This window comes from Numenius arquata, chromosome Z (assembly GCF_964106895.1).
Source record: "Numenius arquata chromosome Z, bNumArq3.hap1.1, whole genome shotgun sequence".
NCBI classification, from domain to species: domain Eukaryota; kingdom Metazoa; phylum Chordata; class Aves; order Charadriiformes; family Scolopacidae; genus Numenius; species Numenius arquata.
In genome coordinates, this window is record NC_133616.1 from 59,782,305 (window position 1) to 59,806,948 (window position 24,644).

A 24,644-nucleotide genomic window follows, 5' to 3' on the forward strand; every position below is an offset into this window, starting at 1 on the left:
AAGGGGTTCTTTTTTCATCTGGCCTGAATTTCACTCACATGGGATTTCTTTCCTAAGTTACACTGATCTGGTCCAGAAAAGCAAACAAACACCAACCAAAAAAAAAAAAAAAACAAAAAACAACAACAACAAAAAAGAAAACCAAAGAAAAGGAAAAAAAATCAGTGCTACTGCTATTAAGGCCTCCCAAAAGGGCAAGTGCTACTTTTATAACTTTAAATAAAACATTAATTTACATTTCTTTAGAGGTGACTGTGGGCTGGTTTTAACAGCTTTTCCTCTAAGGCTTTGCTCCACTTTTCTCAGTACACTGAACCGTGAAGGTGGCAGGCCGTCACTGCGTAACAGCAATTACCAGGCTTATGAGGAGGAAACACAACCAATACAGACTGTGTCATAACAGGCATTACAGCACCCGGGCAAGTCTGTACTCTCAACACTCTTCTTTCTTATCCTTCTGCACCCCTTTGTCCCTCAGTCCTGGCTTGGCTCCTCATACCCATGATGTCAGTCAGGGACTGGGGATGAGGACATAAGGGAGGAAGCTCTTCTCTTTGGAGGTCCCTTCTTTACCAATGCCACCTGTACTACCACCAGTGTCTTCCTCTGCAGAGCCTCTCAGAGTCTGGGAGCAGGCTGCTGTTTATTCACCTCTGTGGCTTCTCTGTCAGAGACAGGCACAAGGAACCAGCTCCCAGCCCTCCGAGGCAATCAGAGAAGGGAAAAGGCAGAGCTGATAAATGAGGTATGCAATATGCACACCATGTTGAGGGAGGGAGAGTGAATGATGAATGGAGGTGAAGGAGAAGAAAGGAGGACCAAAAACATAAGCATCATCACCATCTACTCAGATGCAACTCAGGCAAAAAAGGCAACAGCAGTGGGGATTTGCCTCTCATACCAACCCAAAAAAGACTTTTCAAGCCTGTATGTTAGCAGATATTGATGGTGCATTACAACAGCTTCTAGTAGGTTCCTGCTTACTGTAGGACTACACTACTATTTAGGATGCTATATTTTCATTTTTTGTTAGTCAAAGCTTTCATTAAGAAATAAAAACTTCTGTTTTAAAATTATATTTTTAAATTTGCATCATGAATGATATATAGTCACAAGTTTCTGAGAGGCAGACATCCATCTGACAAAATATGGATGTAAAATGGAAATTCTGACTACATGAGAAGTGTGGTCTGAAAAGCAATTCTACAACAGGCATCACATAAAATCAATATACTTTTGCATTGTCTCCAGCCACAGAGAAAACTTAATTTAAGACGTTCTCTCACTTTCCTTCTAAATCTCTTCTGATACAACATGATCCCTTACATAGGAAAAATTGGGTATTGCAATATTCATTTAAATGTGGCAGATAATTGTTAAAAGTTTTCAAGCTTTATTTTCTGTCATGGACCAGTATTTTCCCTCGACAATAAAGATTACAAAGATATTACAGTTTTAAAGGTATTTTCAACCTTTCTCTGAGGCACTTCTTTTTGGAATAAAATTGTACATAAGAGAGTATATTTTGAATGTGTGCTTTTTTTCCTTTTTGTAAGTACTGTGCTAATCTGCTTTAGGTGGAAAAGATGGGTGTTAAGACTCTAAGAACCTAGTTTAGCAATGTCATCTGTCGTCAGCCTCACTTTAAATTTGTCTGTAAGGAACCTGTGTATAAAAGACGGCGAGAAAAATCCTCAAAGCCATTCTTGAAACTTTCATATTGGAAAAGCTGTTAATGATAAAAAGGGCCGACATATAAAAGGAAACTCACTAAAACAAATTACTTCCCATAACAAATTAGTATAGTATTACAGCATTTAATCCCACAATTTAAGACTGATTTTTTGTAGGTATTAGTTATGGCAATTATAGCTTCTATTTTCTGCTGTAATATGATCATCTAGTGAAAGAAGACAATGTAAATGTGCAAGACATTCTTGCTGGTTGATCGCCATAAAACCCCTGATTTACAGTACATCTGAGTCTTCATGTACTGTCTAAACAGGCCCCATTATGAAAATTTCTGCCCTCTTTAGGGCTCTATTTTCCAGCTGCATCTTGCTTGGATATGACAGACTTCACTTTCTTTTGCTAAACTTCTTTTTCTCAACAAAAGGTTACTGATTAAAAATTCTTTTTCTGACTGTATTGTATTTCATTGTTGACAGGTAACACCTCCAAATATTTAACAGTAATAACAAATCAGTGTTATAAACAGGTAAGCGTTCTCCAAATTTTCTTTAAATAGAATTCAACTGTTACACCCATACAGTCTGCTCTTCATCCCCCACTTTCATGAAGCATGTCTTTGAAGACAGAGTAAGGAAAGATAAGTTCAGTTGTTAATTTGTGCTTTTTGATGCCCTGATTCATGGGTGTAGGCTGCATTTGAATACATTTCTAACTCACTTTTATCTTGAAAATGTTAGTTATTAAACCAATGTATTATCATTCTGAGAATGAACAGTTTCTGCACAATATGCTGTTAATTTCAGACAGTTAGAAGAGACTTAGCTAAAAAGTAAAATTACTGAACAGAAAATTGGTTCTGTTTTACCTCAAACCTGTTAACTATTCTCCAATAGTTACCTCAAAACTATTATTTTACCACCAAGATCTTTTCCAGGATTACAGTAAAATTTGATAATGAACTCTACGTTGCACATCTTCAAAGTACAGTTGTGTCTATTCTTATGAGTTTTAATGTAAATTAGGTGTGCGCGCAGCCTTTGAGATTTAATTCACCTTGTGAACAGTCCAGGCAGCAATAAGCAGAAAACCACGGCACTGTTTCACAGCCTGACAGAGGAAATAAAACGGATTTCTGTAACTGATTTATTTAACTGTTGTATTTTTATTGTTCCTAAAACAAGCCTTTTTTTGGCAATGTTTACAACAGAAGAAAAACTGAAGCAACTTTATTTTTGGTTTGCTTTTTCCATCCACCCACCCCCTGTCCAGTTCATGAAAATCATCTTTTGGGAGTGCACTAAAGCCCTAAACAGTGTACTTCTCCACTGAGGTAACATACTGGATTCTTGATTTTTTTGCAAGGAAGAATGCAAGCAAGCAAAACACAAAAACCAGGCAAACATGTAACTTTAAAATGCAAATAATCACACAAGCCAAGAGAGTACTCATGCGTGTGGAAATTACTGATACATTTCTGGCATCTAAAGACACAGTCATAAACATCAATCTCTAAAATTAGATTTTTAAGAAGTAATTAAAGTGGTAAGCAGTACTGCTTATTTAGAAGCCCCAGCCTCCAACCCTTTTCAACAGCAGACACCGTACTTGTTTTCAGCACCAGAAAACAGCCACATGCCGCTCATGCTTTTAGAAAACATTCAGTGCTTCCAAGGAGGGACCGGACTACCGTGGATGCAATAAGCATGCGTATCATGCAGACAGATTTTGCCAAGAGTAGCATATCTGTGCAGGCAAGTCTCTGCATACAACAGAGCAACCCAGAAAATAAGTGAGATGCTGTCATGAGAACAAGTCATATGTTGTATTCACTATGGGTCTCTCTACTTGGGCCTTTTTGTCTTTTTTGCTCATCACTTCACCAGGACACAGCTGTGATTAATGGAGGAGAGAGCAGAAGATTTTCAGGAAGCACTGCAGCTGACGGTGTTTGGTAGCAACACTTTTTGACTTCAACCAAGTCACAGTGGCCTCCAGGAAGTTTACAATGTCTCTGTGACAAAGGAAGAGGCTGTAGTGGTCCATAGGCTCAAAACGTGTAGGAACCACAGATTTAGATCAGTTCAGTTAAGAAAAAATTAAGAGGGGACTGTAATAGAAGGTCACGTATAACAACGCATGACACAAATTGTGACCCCTTCTGGCTTTCATCCATAGGTGAACAGCCTCGATTCCGCTGTAAGCTGATGGATCTAAAGATAGATAAATGCAAAAAAATAATACTGATCACTAGAATACTAGAAGACACTGCTATAGATGAAAACTCTCCAAAGAAACATTTGTTCAGACTAGTAATAAGAACTCATTTTAAAATCCTTAAGCCAATTTATTGTTGCTATAAACTACTGAATTTTTTATAGTTGTATATAAAATGATTTCTTCTTTGAAACAAATTAAAGTAACTTGTCTACCTTCAGCAATTTGCCATTATACTAAAAGCAGACTGTATCTGGCAACCCAATTTTACAAAAGCACTATAAAAGAGCAACATTTATTGCCAACATTTATTATTCTCCTGCTTAAAATAAGAAGGCAAAATACAGAGTGCATAAAATGCTGTGATTTCATTAGTAAGTATCACCCCAAACATTTTATTCCAAAAATAATTTAAACTTATGCGATATATTCCTAAGTATATGTTCATCATTTACAATGAAAAGCAGAAGAGATTTTTTTTTTTTTTTTGCAGCATTCTTTTGTCCCTTTGCTTACTTCACATTCTTGAGCACAAGAAACTGATCCTGGCACTATCGGAGCCTTTTGGAACTACAAGGACAAAAGGTAACAAACATGAAAATATAATACTAAACACGATGAGATTTCCCAGTCCCTTCAAGGCATTTTTGTCAAAAAACTACACAGAAATACAAGAAATTATTTTAATTATGATAAACATTTTGTGCAGGAGCATCATGACAAGAACATCATAGAATTGTTTTACTTCACTGGTACCAGACAGAGTAGTCTCTAGCTCTGTAAGGGCACACGTACAGAAAGAGCCATTCCACGTCTCCTCTGTGGTACGCCTGTGTGCATCACAAAAATACCGTTCAAAACCTGGTTTTAGACAGCATTTTCTCAAACTTTGGAAAGATTCCTTACCTTCAGATTCAAGATACCACTCTTACATCCAGGAAACCACACAAAGTTTTCTTTAAATACAATAGTTGAATTAATTTGGTCCAGAGCTAATGAAGACATTTAAAATAACAATTATGTAGACCCAAAGAGCAGGATTTTTAAAGGCACCTACCTAAAGAGGCACTCAGCTGCATTCTAAAAAGCAGAGACCAATCTGCAGCTTACAGTACATAAACGTAAAATGCATCTCCTCTTCTTTTTTTAGAAAAGTTATATATGTGGTTTTTTTACAAAATGTATCTGAAAATCCTTTGCAGAGTATGTTCTTCTGCAATCCTTTGCCACAGTTTGTCATAACTTAATTTGGATATCATCAGGGGAAGAATCATTAGAGGAAAAGGGACAGATTAACCTCTGGCCTTTTCTACCTATGCAAGGGCAAGTATAGACATATTTGGACAATGTTGTCCTCAGACAGCATAAACAATAGTGATTAGAATGTGGCTTGGAGAGCTGTAGAATTGGATAGTGCTATTCAGGTTTTAAGGCTTACAGGGGTAGAGGACAGCTGGCACCTGGGTAGCCTCCTATCAGAGCAGAGGAACGTGGTCACTTCTGTTTTCTTCATTTTTCAAGATCACCTGGAAGTTGTTCCACAAGGACTTCGTAAAGGATGACATCGACAGACTGACAGGGCTGAAAGAAAAGGAAATACATGTGTTTTGTGCTGTGCCCTTTGTCGCTTCAAGTATCAGGGAGCACAAAAAAACCCATTTTACTTGAACTAGCAAAACGAGAAAAAGAAAGAATATACAGAGCTCCTAAGTGCCTTTCTCTGAATTACCATTTCATTTCCTGATGAAAAGGCCCCTTCCCAGACATCCTTGACACTCACGTAATCTTGCAAAGTAATTTCTCTGCTCTTTCATTTCATCTACAAGGCCTATCTTAAGGAACTCAAAAAAAATTGGCCCATTTTGTTTTTCTCAAAGGTGAAAGTCAAGTAAGCTCCATTAATTTTAATGGACAATTTAGCAGTCTCAGGGTCTTTCACTGGCACTCAAGTTCTTTAACCTTTCGGGTTTACGATACGAAAGTGAAAGTTTTTTCTTTCTTTCATAAGTGAGAAAAGTTCTACAATTTACACACAGAATGGGGGAATATAACCCTAACATGCCTCTTTCAAATGCTGCTGTGTACCGGGATGATCACAGAATGTCACCACTTGTTTTTAATCTCTTTCCTGTTTTTGGCTTCAAGCAATAAATTAGACAACAATTACCAACAAGCAGGTACACTTAAACAAGACTGTCAAATCAATTTCCACATGCAGGTTCAAAAATTATGTTACATTTCATCGAGGAATTATCTTATAGCTCTCTCAAAGCAAATTTTTGCATACAAACTTGAAGTTTATTTATACCTGACTTGAATACTAAACAAATTCATGCATTTCAGTGGTTAAAAAAACACCAAAGACATCTAGAAAGACTTCAATGATTGTTTCAAAATAAATAACACAAATTGCTGTACTTTTGTTTTATGTTCTGAAAATTCAAAGACTATCTTACCTTGCTGAAATAAGAGCACCAGCTTCTCATTTTGGAAAAAACTTCAAAAAAGAACCTCCCCTGGCCATACAGCATTAGAACCCTCAGTTTTGAGGGTAGTTTTGCAATTAGGGACACTAAAAAATGACAATATTAGGTCATGCCATAGTCCTCAGTGAGAGAGACAATCCCCCTTTTTGATTTTTCTTATGCTTTGCACCTGACATAGAGTTTGCCATGCAATGTCGCCACATTCCCCTGAATGAGTATCCCAGCGCTGTTACATCTTACACAGTCCTTACGTCATTGACATTTCTTTAGGACAGTTTAACATTAACGACTGATGTCCTAAAAAGTTTTCCTCCTTGACTTTTGCATATAATACTTTCCTCATCATAAGTCACTGTGCTGGAAGGCAGTTGCTTGGACTTGTCAGGAAGAAATACACCTCAAGGGAATTAATGGGGAAGAAACAGCCTGACAGATATTGCAGTCAGGGGAACCTGAATCAGTCAAGCTCTATCAAAGTTCTAAACCATGAAAAAAGCTACCAGGAAAGTTTACTCACACGCTTCCTTAAGCAAAAAAGTGTTGTTCAAAGCATCAAAAAACAATATTCCCACAAAAAGGACCATGATTTTTCAAGGGGAAGACATACAGCTGACAGCTGAATGGCACACATGCTATTTAAATCAGTTTCACCCTTTCCAAATTCTGTCTCATTGCTTGTGTGACACAAGACCTTCAACCTGTTTTCCCAGTTAACTAACTTGTTAATAGTTTATTAACTGCCGAAACTATCTATATGCGATTTTAAATGACCCAATATGATTGATAAACTGAAAAATTTAGGGCCTCTGGGATATCAAAACAAGTCTGCTCATACACAAAATCTAGCTGTTGCCCATGTTACTTCAATGGCAGAAATACTGCTGTACAAGGCCTCCTTGCTACTCTGGCATTTTATCCCTTTCCTTCTACGCTGCGACAAATGAAAAAGAGTTCACTGCCAATGCGGATTTCCTCTTCTTCTACATGCACATCTGACCCCTGAAAGCCTTGCTATAGTTTGCTGTTCATAAAAAAAGGAGCTAAAGAAAATAATTTAATAATGGACTCTAATGATTAAAGGATTGTCCTACTGGAACGGCATTTACTTAAGGAACACATATGGCACAAGCATAATAAACATTATGGCAGATTCACTCTGGACAAAGCATTAGCCCAAGGCAGCGTCCTGTCTCCCAGGTTCATGAATGTCCGTCCACTAGCTCCTAACACACCACCTTTGACGGTGGTCCACTGAGACATAACCAACTTTCCTGAGCTTTCCACCATTCCACCTTAACTGAAGCAAAAACTGTATTAGCCTTCGGGCCCTAATGTCTTCCATATCCTCCTTTTGCTTACCTTTCCTTGACTACTTTGCATGAAAGCAAAGCCAAACAGACCACAGAGCCGGTCCTGCACTACCGGACCCTCAAGGTCCCGTCATAACGACCGAGAAAACCCACGTCCCACACCAGCCTGACCTACCGAAGCCACCCCCAAGCTCTGAAAGCCAAAACGCCGACCACCGAGCGGGAGGCAGAGCCCGCGGTCGCGGGGGCCACCACTCCAACCCGCCCGCCCGCCCCACGCAGGCGCCCGGGGGGCCCGACAGATGACGGGCCCGGCGACAGGCCCAGCAGCCCAAGCGCTGCCGGCGGGTGCTCGGAAAGCGGTGCGGCGAGGTCCCGGGCAGCGGTGGGGAACCCCCACCCTCGCTCGCCCAGCTCCCGCCTCCTACTGGGCCCCGCTCGGCGCCGGCAGCGGGGCGGGCGCTTCCATGGCAGCGGGCGAGGCGGAGTACTACGCTTCCGCTTCCGGCGGCCACACGGCGTCAGGGCCCGGCCGCGCTTAGGCCGCGGCGGGCGGCAGGGGGGGAAGGCGAGATGTGGCCGCTGGCGCTGCTGCTGCTGCCCTGGCTCCTGGCGGGGCTGCTGCTGGCCGCCCGTGCTCCGCCAGGTGCTGCCACCGCCTTCCCGCGCCCCACGGAGGTGGCAGGCGGGGCCGCCACGCGAAGCAGCAGCAGCAGCAGCAGCAGCAGCCGCCTGGCCGAGGTGTCGGCGCCGCCGGAGCAGGGCCAGCCCATGACCCAGCGCGCCCTGTCCGTGCTGGTGCTGGCCAGCGCCACCCTCATCGTCTACTTCGTGATCCGGACCGTGCGGTGAGGGCGGGGGGACGCGCTGGCTGGAGGCGGGGGGCCGGGGCCGGCCTGTTATGGTGGCTATCGGGGTGCCCTCGGTTCCTGGGTGGGGGCGGGCGGGCAGGGCCTGTCGCCGCCGACGACGACTGAGGTGTCTGGGAAGCTCCGGGTGCCGCCTTCCCCCCTCCCCGCGGCCTGGGGTCGGCACGGCAGCATTACAGTCACTTGTCGGGGTCGGGTATTTCCTGGCTCTCCTCCTGTTGTCTTCAAGTGGGCTTGTCACTACTGGCGTCCCTCAGTCCACCTGAATTTAATTTTGCACATTCTGTGGGTTGTTTCTCTCCTGTTTGCAAACTTCTGTCTCGCTGAGCTACCGAATTTGTTCACTGCTCCTTCTTTGAAGTAAACATCTTACTTCTGTGCGTTCTTATTCAGTAAACTTCTCTCTATTTTGTGCTTTCTTATGGAAAGGGCCCTTAAAAGTATGCACTACTAGTCAGCTGCCTTTAATTTTCTCATGCAAACCACTGACTGCATAACTCTATGTGCTTTGATGTTTAATTACAGTGTTTCTCACTGTGTTTTGTTGTCCTAGCAGTTTTACTTGTTCTCTCTCATGAACTTTTCTGGGCAAGGCCCAGATGTGTGATTATGCATGAAGCACATTCATTATGCAGCAAGTTCTCTATTCACTTGTCATTGTAGTTGGATATACTCGTGGTTACTGTGTCCGGTACATTCATCATTTGTTCCAGAAAGGTAGTTAAAAGATGGTGGTCTGTGTGGGGCACTTGCTAAGACACGCAGTCCAAGTGAACTAGGATATCCTGATTGCTCCATAGCTCTTACACATCACTCTTGAGCGGCCTTCAGTCTTATTTTCATTAGAAGGCATACTTGATGATATCATATCTTAAAGGAAATGGCATAATCTTTTAAGCCAATGAAAATGGAGAAGAGCATTTCTCAGTGTTCCTGTTCCTCCTAACAAGAGCTGTTGGATTTGGAGTTCTCAGTAGTACTATGGAAAGGCCAAATAAATAAATAAAAGCTTCTCATTGCAGGAGAAGGAAATTTTCATCTACTGCAATTATTTTCTGGATAAGTGGCACTTATTTATTATCCTGGGTTTGGCAATAGGAAGACTGCTGTTCTACATTAGAACCTGGAACGCTGTCTTCTAGTACTGTAAACTACTGTAAACAGGAAGGTTAAACCTCATGTTCTTTTGTAATTTTGCTGCATCTTTCTGCTGCGTCTTCTGAAATTTGGAATAGATGAAGCACATGCTTTCGATTTGAACTTGTGGCTAAAATATTTTTGGCATGGTCGTGTAAGAAATTTACAGTTTAGATACAAATCTCTCAGTTTCCTTTTAAAAGGTTTTCTCAGGATGAATCCATATGTATTGTTAACAGACATAAAAGCTTCAGGGCTTTTCAGAAACTTTCAACAAGGTGACCCACCTAGTGAGGAAAGGAGGGTAGTGGATGTAGCTTTTCTGGATTTTAGGAAGGCTTTTGATATTGCCCTTCACAGCATCCTTCTGGACAAGTTGTCCAACTGTGAGATGAGCAGGTACCTGGTGCTTTGGGTGATGAACTCGCTGAACATTAGGGCTCAAAGTGTTGTAGTGAATGGTGTTACATTTGGCTGATAGCCAATCACCAGCGGTGTTCCTCTAGGGCTCAGTTCTACATCCAGTTCTGCTTACTATTTTTATCAGTGATCTGGAGGCAGGAGTTGAATGTACCATTAGTAAGTTTGCTGTTATTACTAAACTGAGAGCTGCTGTTGACTCTCTTGAGGGCCAAGAGGCCAAATAGATTGGAGCAATCGGAAATTATTAATGGAATGAACTTTATCAAGTGCTGGATTCTGAATCTGGGACAGCTTGTTGCCAGGCACAAGTATAAATAGGGAGAGGAGTAGCTGGAGAGCAGCCCTGCAGAAAGGGGTGTGAGGGCGCTGGTTGGCAGCAGGCTCAATAGGAGTCAGTGGTGTGTCCTGGCAGCCAAGAGGGCAAACCGCATCCTGGGGTGCATCAAACACAGCATGGCCAGATGGTCAAGAGGGGATTATCCCACTGTATTCAGCACTGGTGCAGCCTCACCTTGAGTACTGTGCGCAGCTCTGGGCCCCACAATTTAAAAACAAATCTAAGGTACTTTAACGCATCCAGAGGAGGGCAGCGTAGCTGGTGGAAGGGCTGGAAGGCATGTCCTGTGAGTAGTGGCTGAGGACTCTGAGTTTGTCTTGTTTTGAGAAAAGGGGCTTGAGAGGTGATCTCATTGCTCCCTACAGCTTCCTGAGGAGGGGAAGTGGAGAGGGAGGTGATAATCACTTCTCCCTGGCATCCAGTGGTAGGACGTGTGGGAATCGTTCAGAGCTGCTCCGGGGGAGGTTTAGACTGGACGTTAAGAAGCATTTCTTTACTGAGAGGGTGGCCAAATACTGGAAGAGGCTTCCTAGAGAGGTGGTCGATACCCCAAGTCTGTCAGTGTTTAAGAGGCATTTGGAAAATGCCCTTAATAACAGGCTTTAACTTTTGTTCAGCCCTGAATTGGTCAGGCAGTTGGACTGGATGGTTGTTGTAGGTCCCTTGTAACTGAAGTATTCTAGCCTAATCTATCTTAATATATACACACCCTTCAACTTCATCTATTCAGAGGAAAGATCTGTAATTTTAATATTGAAAATAATGTTTTTCATGTTCTGATAAAGACTTTACCCAGACAATGCAACCGTTCTCTGTTGAGATACCTTTAGCCAAAGCTTTGCTTGATTCAGAAAGGTTGCAATGTCTTCCTTTATCAAGTTTATACATTCTGATAAAGATATAACTTTTCTGATTTCAGTCATGTGACCTTCTTTGAAGTGGTGCACTGGAAATACATTTTCAAGAAAATCTTGTGCAAGCTGCTAAAACTTTGCCAATGTGGCTAACATTTCGCTCCATGCAGGATATGAATTTTGGTTGGGAATGGTCATGTAAACTATAGCAATCTCCCGTCAGCCTTCTTAAGTGATACTGCTGATGATGCAATTTCTCTGTCAGGAAAAACAAATAAATCTTAATTTCTTTCTAGCTTTAGATGGGGACTAGTTGTCTTAACCTCCTGATTATAAAGGATGAGGTGCTTGCACTTCTTCTTCTACTGGTACACTAAGAAGATTGTTTTGGGAGGTATTGTCAATAGTTGCGACAACTGAAACTGACAGAGTGGTAGAGGCTGGCAGGCAGCTCTTGAGATTCTCTAGTCCAATTTCCTGCTCACGGTAGGGTCACCTACAGCAGGTTGCTCAGCACTTGTCCAGTTGAGTTTTTAATATCTCTAATGATGTAGATTCTCTGGGCATCATGTTCATGTGTTTTACCACTCTCATGACAGGAAAGTATTTTTTTTTTTTTGGTGGTGCAGTTACTTTTTGTTTGTTTGTTTTCTTCAATCACAGTGGTGAAAAAAGTTTTCATTGTAGTAAAGCCTTTGTCTAGAGTGCCTTGGACTGAAGGTCTTGCTTGCACATAAAATCCTTTCAGGGAAAGGTACCTTGCCCTTTTGGTTGCTTTTTGGGTATTATTGATTCTTCTGCCACTGTTTGGTGCAGATGTTTTTGGAGGGGTTTGTATTTGACAGACCGAGTGAGCATTCAAAAAACATATGGATATGTAATTGAGAATAACTTTTTGTACAAGGAAGTTCTGCGGTCTAAGCTAACATTTTAACTACCTGAGGTGACTGAGATTTTGAGTTTTCTGTAAGCAGTCAGGTTTGAAATTGTATCTCCCACAAAAGGTGGTCACATGTTATGAAGTGACTCTTTTCACTTACTGTGCAGGGCTTTTTAACTCTTCCCACACTCCCAGGTCCCTTGCAGTTTTATGTTTCTTTAGGCACTGGATGTTCTTTAGACTTGACCTGTTGTTTTGCTGCAATTCTCATTCTCTTAACATACTTTCTGCCTTTTTTTTTCTTTTTTTTTTTTTTCTTTTTTTTTCCCCAACATTTCTTAGTTTCTTTTGTTTAGGTCCCTTCTTGGTATAATACTCTCTCATAGATTCACAGATTCATAGATTGGTCCAGGCTGGAAGGGACCTCCAAAGGTCATCTAGTCTGACCTCCCCGCAGTCAGCAGGGACAACCCCAACTAGACCAGGTTGCCCAGGGCCTCGTCGAGCTTCACCTTGAATATCTCAAGGGAAGGGGCCTCAACCACCTCCCTGGGCAACCTGTTCCAGTGTTCCACCACCCTCATGGTAAAGAACTTTTTCCTAATATCCAATCTAAATCTCCCCTTCTCCAACTTAAAACCATTGCCCCTCGTCCTGTCGCTGCAGGCCTTTGTAAACAGACCCTCCCCAGCCTTCCTGTAGGCCCCCCTCAGGTACTGGAAGGCCGCTATGAGGTCTCCCCGGAGCCTCCTTTTCTCCAAGCTAAACCACCCCAGCTCCCTCAGTCTGTCCTCATAGCAGAGGTGCTCCAGCCCCCTGATCATTTTGGTGGCCCTCCTCTGGACCCGCTCCATCGGGTCCATGTCCTTTCTATATTGAGGGCTCCAGACCTGCACACAGTACTCCAGGTGAGGTCTCACCAGAGCAGAGTAAAGTGGCAGAATCACCTCTCTGGATCTGCTGGCAGCACTTCTTTTGATGCAGCCCAGTATGTGATTGGGCTTCTGGGCTGCGAGAGCACACTGCCTGCTCATGTCCAGCTTCTCGTCAATCAGCACCCCCAAGTCCCTTTCCTCAGGGCTGCTTTCTAATACCTCATCCCCCAGTCTGTATTTATACTGAGGATTGTTTCTTCCCAGGTGCAGAATCCTGCACTTGCTTTTGTTGAACCTCATGAGGTTCATCTGGGCCCACCTCTCCAGCCTGGCCAGGTCCCTCTGAATGACATCCCGTCCCTTCGGTGTATCGACAACACCACACAGCTTGGTGTCATCTGCAAACTTGCTGATGGTGCTCTCAATCCCTCTGTCTATGTCTTTGATAAAAATGTTAAATGGCATCATCTATGGCATCTCTGACGTTAGGTAATATCAGTTCATATTTTCTTGTGGATTCTTCTATTGCTGTTAGCTGTATTTGAGGAAGGATTAGGACTGAGCTTGTAGGAGTATAACATTAACTTTTTATTTACTTTTAAATCCATTTTCATAACTTTATCTTATTAGACCCCAAGGTATCCATAGTAACTACAAAGATAAAAATTATCCTTGTTAAGTTTGTGAGAAGCATAGAGAGCTCTACTGACTTTATTGAAATTGGGATTTTGTCCTAGACTTTCTTCCTAACAGTCACAGGGTAAAAGGTTTTTAGTTTTTCTTAACACTCATCACGTTGCTCTATCTAGTGTCATAGTTATGACTGTACATACATGTTGCATAAGCATCTCCAGTATTCTTTTAGGTTTAGTCTTTTGACTAATCTGTATATAGAGAAAGCTTTCATGTCACAAGTAATTCTTTTGTCCCTTTTTCAACCGCATTTGTTTGAATCTAGAAAATTGTGGCAGCCTTGTGATAAGATTTTTTTTCATTATATGCAATTGGGACATTTGTTATGACTGTCTTTGGTTATTCTTGACTCTCTTTTTACGCCACTCAGTATAAAAAGTAAAGTGTATAGTGAGATTGACAGGAATATTAACTACAAAAATCGTGTGAACTACCTCTCCCTCATTTCCTATTTTATTTGTGTTCAAAATAATTTCTAGTCTGTTAGAGTATCTGGAGTGCTTATCCTGGTGCCAATTGGTTAGCTTCTGCTTTAGTAAAAATAAAATGAAAGATGCAGTATTTATTAAACTATATATAGAAAGAATAAAATATATTTTTCGTCATGCTTTAAGATAAAAGTTTTGGAATTTTCTTCTACTTGGTGCTTTGACGTATACAACTTCCTTCATTTCATCTGGCCTTTAGGTCCTCATCATAGAAAGAAGAAAGTGGAAGGAAGTTTGTCTTGAATCGAAAGGTGAAATTTATGTCTTTGTTATTAGCCTTAGCTAATAAAATAGTACCTAACAATAAAGTTAGGTACTTTGATTTGTCCTAAAGCACCTAAATGCCTGGCATAACAGTTGCTACTGTTTCAAATCATAGTTGAGGGTGGAGGAAATGATCATGCTGATTATTTCTTTTTTTTTAATATCAGAAGTTGGAGCACTTTGAAGAAAGGTCTGTATTTTATACATTGTAACGAGGTTACATTTGCTTCTCAGTTCCAAAAGGAGGTCTGATTCACTGGCGTGTAGCCTAAACCAAGACTGGATGCTGCTGTGTGTTGTTTCAAAGTAGTCCTGGTGTGAAAAGGTGAATGCTTTTCCAAGAAGCGTATTTTTAAAAACTATTTAAGCACACCAGAGTTCAGGACAGAATCTGAAGCTGAGAGTCTTAATATTGTATTTACTCATTCTTAGAAGGTGGTTGAAGTGGTACCTTAGTGTGGCAGAGAGGTATAATGCACAGTATAATATCTTACACATAGTATGATAGTACGTACTATAGTAGCGTAATACATTGTACATAACTAATCTTTTTGATTATTATCTCTGAAATATCCAGCATTAAAGTTCCTGAATGTTGTAAATACTTTTCCTAAACACTTAGCTTGGGTTTGTAAATTCTGGAGTTTCTAAATGAAGGGCTGCTATCACCTTTGAGTTCAGCACTAAATACCTAGAAAGAAGATTTTTTTATTGATATATATATATATATATATATATATTTTAAGTCAAATAGCTTTCATGTAGCTGCTGTTTGCTAGTATACAGTAGCTGAAAGCGACTGTCAATATTCTGTAAACAAATGCCGTTGCATAGTGTTGCTGAGTGGCCAGTGATCTGAGGTCGTCATCGTCAAAGACTTGAGCAAAGCATATTCGATGCGTATAGGAGTAGTTCTGCAAAGCCAAACAGAACCATTCGGTGTGCGTGGGGCTTACGTGGGGCCCAGGCTCACACAGAGAAGCCATGGGAAGTGACAAAAGCAGATGCAGTCTGTTCATCTGTGATAAGTACTGTGCCTTAATCCTGAAATGTGAGTCACTGCCTCTTCCTTCCGCATTTTGTGAAGCATGCAAGACATTGACTCTACAAGTTCTCTCTTATTCCAAAGTGTAATTATAAACGGTGTTTTTTAACTTGATAGCTACAGAAGATGCCACAAATTATAATAAAAGGTTTTGATGGCACCTATGACTTGTGTTACATCTTTGCTCTAGCAGTGTTGAGTTTCTCTCTGATTTGATCTGCTGTTCTGTAGAGATATATAAAACACATGGAGAATATGTAGCAAGACATTTTTTTCTCACTGGGGGATCTGATAGAAGTATGCTTTTTCATGTATTTTTACCTGGCTCTTGCATGAGGCTACCAAGTGCCTGTATAGGCTTTTTGTATTCACTACAATAATTCTGTTCAAAACCACAGATTACATTTTTATTGGCTGTAGTCACTTCATGTAAACTGTTGACACAGTCTGACCTCTGAATTTCATTGAGCTAAGTGTGTACACTTTACATACAAATTTAAAAAAAACTTAGTATGATAAGTATCAGTATAGCTGTACTTTAAAGCATAGGTTTTTTTACATTGATGGACTAGAAAGCAGAGAAATATTTATGAAACTTAAACGTGTTAAAATACATTTCAGGCTCAGAAGGCGAAACAGAAAAACCCGAAGATACGGAGTTTTGGATACAAACATAGAAAACATGGAGCTGACTCCATTAGAGCAAGATGATGATGATGATGATACAACACTATTTGATGCCAATCATCCTCGAAGGTTTGTATATAGAAGCCAAACGTACTTCTAGCAATAGAAGTGAAGGAGTATGGATGATAAGCAGTGACACTGAGAAAGCTCACTACTGTGTTTCATATGCATGTAGTTGGAGAAGGGATGTCAAGATCACTTGAATTTTAAATGGGCAAGAATTTAGTGGGCAAGAAGATAAACACCATTTGTCTTCAGCATGTGAGTTCCAGAGAAATGGAGAGGAAGGTATGATATTTTTGTTACAAATACAGTGTCATTATTGAAGCTTATGTTAAGTCAAGAACTAGCTTTTACCTTTCTCTTTTCTTTTTTTTTTTTAATATTTTTTATTTTGAAGAATTCTTAATTTTTCCTGTGTATTCTCTTCTATGAATTGTGCTTTCAGAAGCTTCATTCTGCTTTCTTATTGCTAAATTAGTCAGCAGTCTGATCCTGCACCAAGTCTTAGATTTGGTACTGCTGCATAGAAAGGTTCATATTCTTAAGTCACTCTTTGAAACTATGTAGATACAGGAAAACTTTTTTATATTTCATTTTTGTTCTTACACTTAAACATTATGATCAATTCAAACTTAAAGTTACTTAATGCCAGCTTAAAATTTTTTTCCTTATTGAGTAATGCCATCACACTACATAAGCAAAGGCATAGTGAAAAAATTGATGGAACTGTCATATTGAGGACTACTGTCAGGTATCAGAAGAGATAAAATGATGAATTCTGCCAGTCACAGAGAGTAATTGATTCAGTACTGCTTAATGTGAAACTGAATCAAAGTCTCAAACAAAACAGTTCAACAAATGCAATACATGATGTCTCAAATTAATTAAAAATGTTGGAGTACTGTCAGATGTTCTGCTGTTTATCAGGAAACAATTTTTGATGCAGTTCTGGAACTTGAAGCAAAAGATTCAGTCTTATTTAGCTTTGTCTCCTTAGAAGCAATCTTTCAGATTCAATTTTTTTCATAAATCAAAGTCACTCTTTCCTTTCTCTCTCCCCCATATGTTAGAAGAAACTAGTTGGAGTGTCTCCACTTCGCGCTCCCCTGTGTTAGAGAGTCATGAGGTACTTAGAGTTATCCCATGTTACTTGTGTTGTTCTAGTATAAATTATGCCTATTATGTAACAGGAAATTGTCATATAACATCCAGGAATTCCCTTGATGTTTTTCCTAGAACTTTTAACTTCTCTTGTAACTTAGAACTTCGGCTTTGAGGTATTTGATGACCAGTTAACATGATATTCTTTGTAAGTGTTTATTTACAGGAATATCAAGTAACTTTTTTACTAAGAATGAACATGATAACATGGCTACTCCTCATTAACAAACAGTATTATACAATTAACAACAGTATTGTTGTGTTCATATTATAGAGATTACTTCATACTCTTGTATGCTGTTTGCAGATTAAGCATGGTTGTATTTGTTGTTAAGCTTCAAGGAGCTGATTATATCTCAAAAGCAATATTTTATCTAAAGGGACTACACTATTAATATGTTAAATAGGTATATGCACTGTGTCTTCTAGTGCAGAGGAGGCTGTGTTGGTAAGTGGTATTGAAATATATGTGTTATGCATGTGGATAGATATTATAATTTTTTTGAATGCTTGTAGTAACTTCCAGTTTACCTAATATGGAATTTTTAGGGGGATTATATTATATTTTATGGGGATTATTATTTCCAGACACTGCAATGGCAGCATGTGTCTTTTAATCCTACTCTTTTACCTTAGTAGGTTGCTGTCTAAATTTAATTCACGTTCTACAGATAAATCTAAAATTCCTAACTTGAAGCTTTCTGTATATTAAGATAAACAAGGGTGTACTTTTGAAGTCTTAAGTTACAAAACTACCCCAAAGTGTCAAAGTGATTGTGTCTGTTTCTTTAAGCTTCTCTGCATGCCTTTAAATTAGAAGCAATGAAAACCCTAGAGGGAAAGTTCACTAAAATAATATCTGAGGTTTCAGAGGGCGGATTTCTGACTATTTTTTTTTTCTTTTTTTGTCCCTGTACATTTTTAAACACTTCAACTTGAGGGAGAAAATTTTTAATTCGAGCGTCCTATTGTTGAAGTAGCTAACATGCACAGTACTTAATTCCATTTCATAGTCATAGTCTTGCAGTGGCTTATGGAGTAACCAAAGTATGTAAAGCAGATAGATACCGTTCTTGTCTGATTTACCTACTTCAGTTATTTCATTCTTGGGTATTTCATTCTTGTCCCTGACAGGATATGTAAGGACAAAATGAAAGTGAAAACAGGGTTTAGGCTGAGATCCTTATTTTTATTTTACTTTTCCCTTTTTACCACACAAACATGGTAGGGTGATGCTGGAGATACATGCTTGATGACTGCCTGTCAATCTAAAGAGACAAATCCGGTAACTTCTAAACTCTAAATAGGGCTGTACCAAGGATCCTATGTATTTCTATCATGGTTATTCAATCAAGTAGAGCATATTCTATTAATTCCCCTTTAAAATTTATCTTGGAAATCATGCTCAGTGCTTGTCTTACGGATTGCCCTACCTCTAGTCCCAATATGGATTTTGTGAAATTATGTCCTAAATTAATGTTTTTGTCATTACTGCTTTCTATGGTTCTGTGGCTGAAATAAATTCAGTTTATACTTAAGAAATTAACTTGCGTTAAAGCAAACTATTCATAGGTACAGACAGCAGGCTTTGAACTACACTTGCCCTTAACTGTGACAACTAAAAAAAAATTCACATTATTAGTGCTGTAGTTGGGGGGGGAGGGGGAACAACACCAAAAAAACCTTCCAAAACCACACCAAAAAACCTCCTTGTCCTAATTTCCAAATACTCAGACCCTCTTTAAATTGAAGTACTGTGGCAAATCATCATTTAATTTAGCAATTCGGAAGTATTTGAAAATAGGTTACTGATCCAGACCATTTTTAAAGTAGTCCTTTGGATAACATATGGTACAAACAGTTTGAATATTTAGTAGTGTTTCGTTTAGCTGATGGCATAGCTATTGATAAATCAAAAAGATAAATAAATCAGTTATTTATTTTAATAGATGGAGTTCCTCACATGCTGTTGCTGATGAAAGAACTGCTAGACAAGTAGTATTTGATCTTTAAAAGCTTCAGGTTCAGCTGAAAAAGCAATACCTGATGTTCTGATCAAAGTGCAAAGAGCCTAGAAAAAGTGGAAAGAGAAGTGGCATGTAATGTTTAAACAAGTCATAGTTTGGAGTAAATATATAGTGATGTAACTTTTGGCATAAACCTACCTTTATTTCTGACCTATGGGGCTGCAAAATGTCATAAAATTTGAAGAGGTGGTAATGTCAACCTCTCAGTCAAACTGCAAGAAAAGTAATTGTATTGGAGTAACCGCGTGATCTAGCCAAATTTAATTTCAACACGTTTCTGATAACTTGCTGAGGAAAACTGACTAAACAGATCAGATGTAATACCCTCAGAAAAGAATAGCTGTAAATAACAAAGGAGAAGATGTTACTGTTGTTTCAAGATAGCTCAAAAGTAAGCGTTTAAATTATCAAAGTCATTATTTTGATATTGGGAGCTTGAGGAAACAAGGACTTCTGTTATGTTTAGTCAATAATGTGAATACACTCTGTTTATGTATATTGAGAGCTTGCTGTGTTCTCCTTTATGAGGTGAAGCTCTCAAAAAAAAAAGTTACTTTTTTGTCTTGAAACAGTGTTTGTGTGTAGTAGCAGTGCTGAACAATGTGAATGTACTCCACAAATCTCTATAGAACAACTTGATAAAATGCTGTCCAAACTTTGCAAAGCAACAGCATTGTTGGGAGGCAAGTTTGAAAGCTGATGTAGAGTACTCCAAAAAAAAAAAAAATCTTTAATTGGAAATGTAGTTGTTTCAACTAAGTCTTTTGCATCTGCACTGAAGCTTAGTAATCAGTCTTCATGTCACCGCTTAACCAAGAATGACCAAAGAGAGTACAAAATGCATAAGTAATCAAAGAGTCGCTGAGGACAGCTTGATGTTAATGATCCTCAGATATTCTCAGGAGATGTCATTACACTTTGTGCTGATGCACTAATTCAGAGGTATGGTTGGTTGGAATTTTTTAAGGTAGCATAAATATGCGGTTAGGCTTGACACTACTAATTGGAACAAGGAAGAGGGGTCCCTTTAATGTTTCTTGAGGTTAGTCTTTTGTTGAGCTTAGTCTTTTATTAAGTAAATCACAGTTGCAATTATGCTTAGCTACAGTGAACAAAAATCTTATTCAGTTGGTAAGTTTCCCACCCTCAAAACTCATGATGGGAGACACTAAAAAACTACACGCAGTCACAGGAAATTCTAATCTACACGTTCTGGTGTGTTCATATACATTTGCTATAGACAACGAATTATGTAAGTATTGTTTTATATGCAAAATAGTTGTCTTTTTTTTGCTTCTGCTTTATGAACTGTTACTAGAATGCAGTAGCATCCTCTCTGCTTTCATTTTTCTTGACTAAAACTGTCAAGCTATTTTAAAGGTGGTACTCTACAGCACGGTATGCATGTTAGAAATCCCTATAGGCTTATTTTGGGTTAGCTGGTAAGTCTGTTTGGCTCTTTACAAGGCTAGACAGAGAAACCTATTAGAAAACCTCTTTACAAGGCTAGACAGAGAAAGTATTAGTGTACAGTGTTAGTATACTGGTGTGCTGATACAGTTATTACTTCACATGTTGCTGATTTTTTTCAGAGCTATATGAAAAAAAGTCCACAGTGCCCTCTGTTGTAACATGGATGCAATTTAAGTGTATTCCCACTTTCATCATCACACATGTAAGCTAGTCTCTGTGCCTCTTCAGTTTGGGGCAGCTTACCTGAGGAGGATGCTTTAGCCATTTTGTTCAATAGCATACTATTACATGTCGAAGCTTGAAATTCTAACCTTTGGTTTCTCACCATGCAACTTCATCTACATGTCAACTGAAGTACAGTGCCCTAATATCACATCTTTACTTTTCAAAGGTATATCACACTGATAGTTTACAATCCTTATTAGATCACTTTTACACGCAAACTACTTGCTACGCTGCAGCGCACAAGGAAAAGTACTTACTCTATTTTTGATAGCATTCCAGTTATGGAATGCTGCCAAGAGTTACCAAAGTTTGAACAGGAGCTCAGGAGCCTTGGGAGTTTAAAAGCATATCCAGCATGCTAAAAAAAGATTTTTTTGTAAGTGAGCTGTCTCTATTTGGGAGGTTTAAATGAATGGGGTTTTGTGGCACTTTGCTTCACAGTAATATGGTAACTATGTGTTTTTACAGGCAAACTGAATAATAAAATGTTACATCTCTATGGTTTTTTTCATAATGTTTGGTCTTCAAAAATGTAGACTAAAGTTCCCCTTGAAACAGGGCATTTCAGTTTAATGCATCTGTTTCTTCTATTGTAGAGAAGTACGTGCCTTTCAGTGAAAGAACTTAATCTTAGAACCAGAGAAGGAGACTGCTTCATGGGAGGAATAAGAAGCAAGAGAGTATGCAAGTTGTGGGGGCTAATTTAATTTGTGTATATTATGGCATTCTTAATTTGTTGCAATAAATACTGTACCAATTTGTTGTACTTTTTTGTATATAGAGGATTCTAAATGTAAAGCCTACGGAGAGTGCACTAAAATGAAAATCTATTTGGAAGGAAGATTACTTTTAAAACAGGGTATTTTTTGCTTGTTACAAATCTTGTATGCCATAAGTGTGGTATACACTTTTTCTACAGTAATCTGGAATGTTAACAGATTTTTTTTTGCTGATATTAAACTGTAAGTAAGCATAGCCTCTGTGGACTCCTCAGAATTGTTAGAACTTGATTTTATTTGAGGAGATGCTTTATGCTTTACAAATAAAAAGCCAAAGTACTGCCTTTTGTCTTGAGACTTTTTTTAAACTGAATTAACATGTTTTATGTAAGTGAACAAATAAAAACTGTTTACAGTGTTCCTAGCATTTAGCGTGATACTTCAACATTGTAGATTTTAAGGATGTTAATGTAATCTTGTAAAACATGGTACTGCAACACCTTTTTGCTGTTAAGACTACTCTCAAGCAGCTCTCAAGTCAACTTTTTTTGTGAGGTCCATTTTCAACTTGTGTGAACAGATGTTGCTCACGGACTTTAGGGTGCTGCTGTGTAGTCCATGTGGTGTCAGTGTTTAGACCTGTGGTGCAGTAGAGATAAGCCTTTGGGTAGCCTTGTTTAGTTTTGTACTCTTTAAACAATCTAGGGCAAATGTTGAATTTGCTGTAACTCTAAAATGAAAAAGTGACATCAGAAGCGGCTGTTACTATGAAATGTGCAGTAATATTCACATGAATGTAGTTGGCATCCAGCAGTTACATTCATTTTTTTAGCTAGTGCCATAAAAATTAATAGAACAAGCTTTAAGACCTGGAAGGCCTAATTTTTTTAAAAATGTGTTGTAGTTTCTACAGGAATTTTGAAAATGCAGACAAAATGTTCAAATTCTAGTTCACTAAAATTACTGTGTAAATTTGTTGCTAATTCTGTATATATTTAGTATCAAGTCATAAACTTGCTAAAGCAGTATTGGTGGGGCTGGATGTGTTTCCTGAAAGTTCCTGTGTTATGTACTATGGGGAAAGAGGGATTATTTTTCCTGATTCTTCAGTCCCCTCTCAGTATTTAAACAAAATCAGAATACCTTGTTTGTCTTTGAGGTTGTTTCTACAGTGATGAGCTAGGGAGGGGGGGTCTACTGTAGACTTTCTTAACCCTGTACCAGCTGATTTGCTGGACTGAAACCTACTTACTTGCCCTAGTAACAACTCAGATGAGGTCTGAAGTAACGGATGCCAGATCAGCCCCCCAAGGTAAGTTTCATCTGCAGTTGCACGTGTGCCACACACAGCTAGGAAATGTTTTGTGTTTCCTGGTTAAACGTACAAAGTCAGGGACAAGAGGCTGGAGAGCAGCCCCACAGAAAGAGATCTGGCCATTTGGGTTGATGGCAAATGCCATCAATGTTGAATATGAGTCAACAGTGTGCCCTGGGAGCCAAAAGGGTCAACCAAGTCCTGGGGTGCATCAAGCCCAGCATCACTAGCCGGTCAAGGGAGTTGGTTGTCACTTCTCTAGACTACACTGGTGTGGCCATACCTCAAATATTGTGTACAGTTTTGGTCATGTCAATATAAGAAGGACATCAAACTATTAGTGTCATGAGGAGGGAGACGGGATGGTGAAAGGTCTCAAAGGCAAGGCTTACGAGGAGCAACTGAGGTCACTTGTCTTGTTCAGCTTGGAGAAGAAAAGGCTGAGGAGTGACCTCATCACGGTCTACGACTTCCTCAAAGGGAAGATAAGAGGTAGGTGCTGATCTCTCTCTGCTGACCAGTGACAGGACACAAGGAAATGGAATGAAGTTGCATGAGGAGAAGTGCAGATTGGACACTGGGAAGAGGCTCTTCACTGAGAGAGGGGTCAGTCACTGGAACAGGCTCCGCAGGGTCACAGCACCAAGTCTGTCAGAGTTCAAGGAGTGTCTGGACTATGCTCTTAGTCATATGGTTTAGTTTTAGGTAGTCCAAGGAGCGGGGAGTTGGACTTGTGTGATCGTTATGGGTCCCTTCCAACTTGAGCTGTTCTGTGGTTCTGTATATGGCAAGGCCATAGTCTGAGGTCAAAACCAAAAGTTGTGTCTGAGATCTTTTTGAACTGTTATTCCAAAAGGACACTTTGTTCATTGATCTTCTTCCTTATGCCTCATATTATTTAACAGAAACAAAGATTCATTCATTATAGCCTCAGAAAACCTGATCCATAAAGATAGAGGATGAAACAATACACATTCTCACCTAAGCTTTTTGTTGTTCAGGTTTTAAAGAAAAGTCAGTGTCAGTTCAACAGCTTTCGAATTTTGTACAAAGGATTGCTCATTTCTAACAAACAAATATTTCACTCATTTCACAGCTTTTTCTTAATAAAAAGACAAGCTTATCAGTAAGGTAAATGGTATTTATGAGGAATCTTTATGAAACTCCGAGTTTTAGGGGTTTTAAACTAACACTTCTGCAAGAGATTACGTCATTCAAAAGCCTGTATGCCACAAATGTTTTGAAACCTGGAGATTCTGCAGGGGACGTACAATATGCTTGCCCTGATCTTATTCTCTTGAACCTGCTTTGGGCACTGTCCAAGAAAAGATGCATGGCTCGGTGGATTTCTATTCAGACTTAATACAGGTGTTCTTATTCTGTACTCTGATAGAGTCCAAAGGCTCCTCGTCTTTCTAAACACAGAAAATACCGTTTTGTGAGGATAAACATTAAACCTACTGATTG

At 39.5% G+C, this 24,644-nt stretch overlaps 1 protein-coding gene across 1 annotated transcript; it reads left to right on the top strand.

Annotated features, from left to right (window-relative positions):
- The first annotated feature begins 8,223 nt into the window (after nt 1-8,223).
- On the top strand, nt 8,224-22,704 carry FAM174A (family with sequence similarity 174 member A). Its single transcript, XM_074166724.1, has 3 exons — nt 8,224-8,550; nt 16,189-16,323; nt 21,740-22,704. The coding sequence occupies exons 1-3, from the start codon at nt 8,276-8,278 to the stop codon at nt 21,759-21,761; spliced, it is 432 nt and encodes a 143-aa protein (XP_074022825.1). The 5' UTR covers nt 8,224-8,275; the 3' UTR covers nt 21,762-22,704.
- Nucleotides 22,705-24,644: the final 1,940 nt, after the last annotated feature.

Bases quoted from the DNA above. Each gene is read 5' to 3' on its own strand.
- FAM174A (XM_074166724.1), top strand. From the start codon at position 8,276: ATGTGGCCGCTGGCGCTGCTGCTGCTGCCCTGGCTCCTGGCGGGGCTG. The intron at 8,551-16,188 runs GTGAGGGCGGGG...AATACATTTCAG, and splicing joins TTCGTGATCCGGACCGTGCG to GCTCAGAAGGCGAAACAGAA. The intron at 16,324-21,739 runs GTTTGTATATAG...CTTCTATTGTAG, and splicing joins GATGCCAATCATCCTCGAAG to AGAAGTACGTGCCTTTCAGT.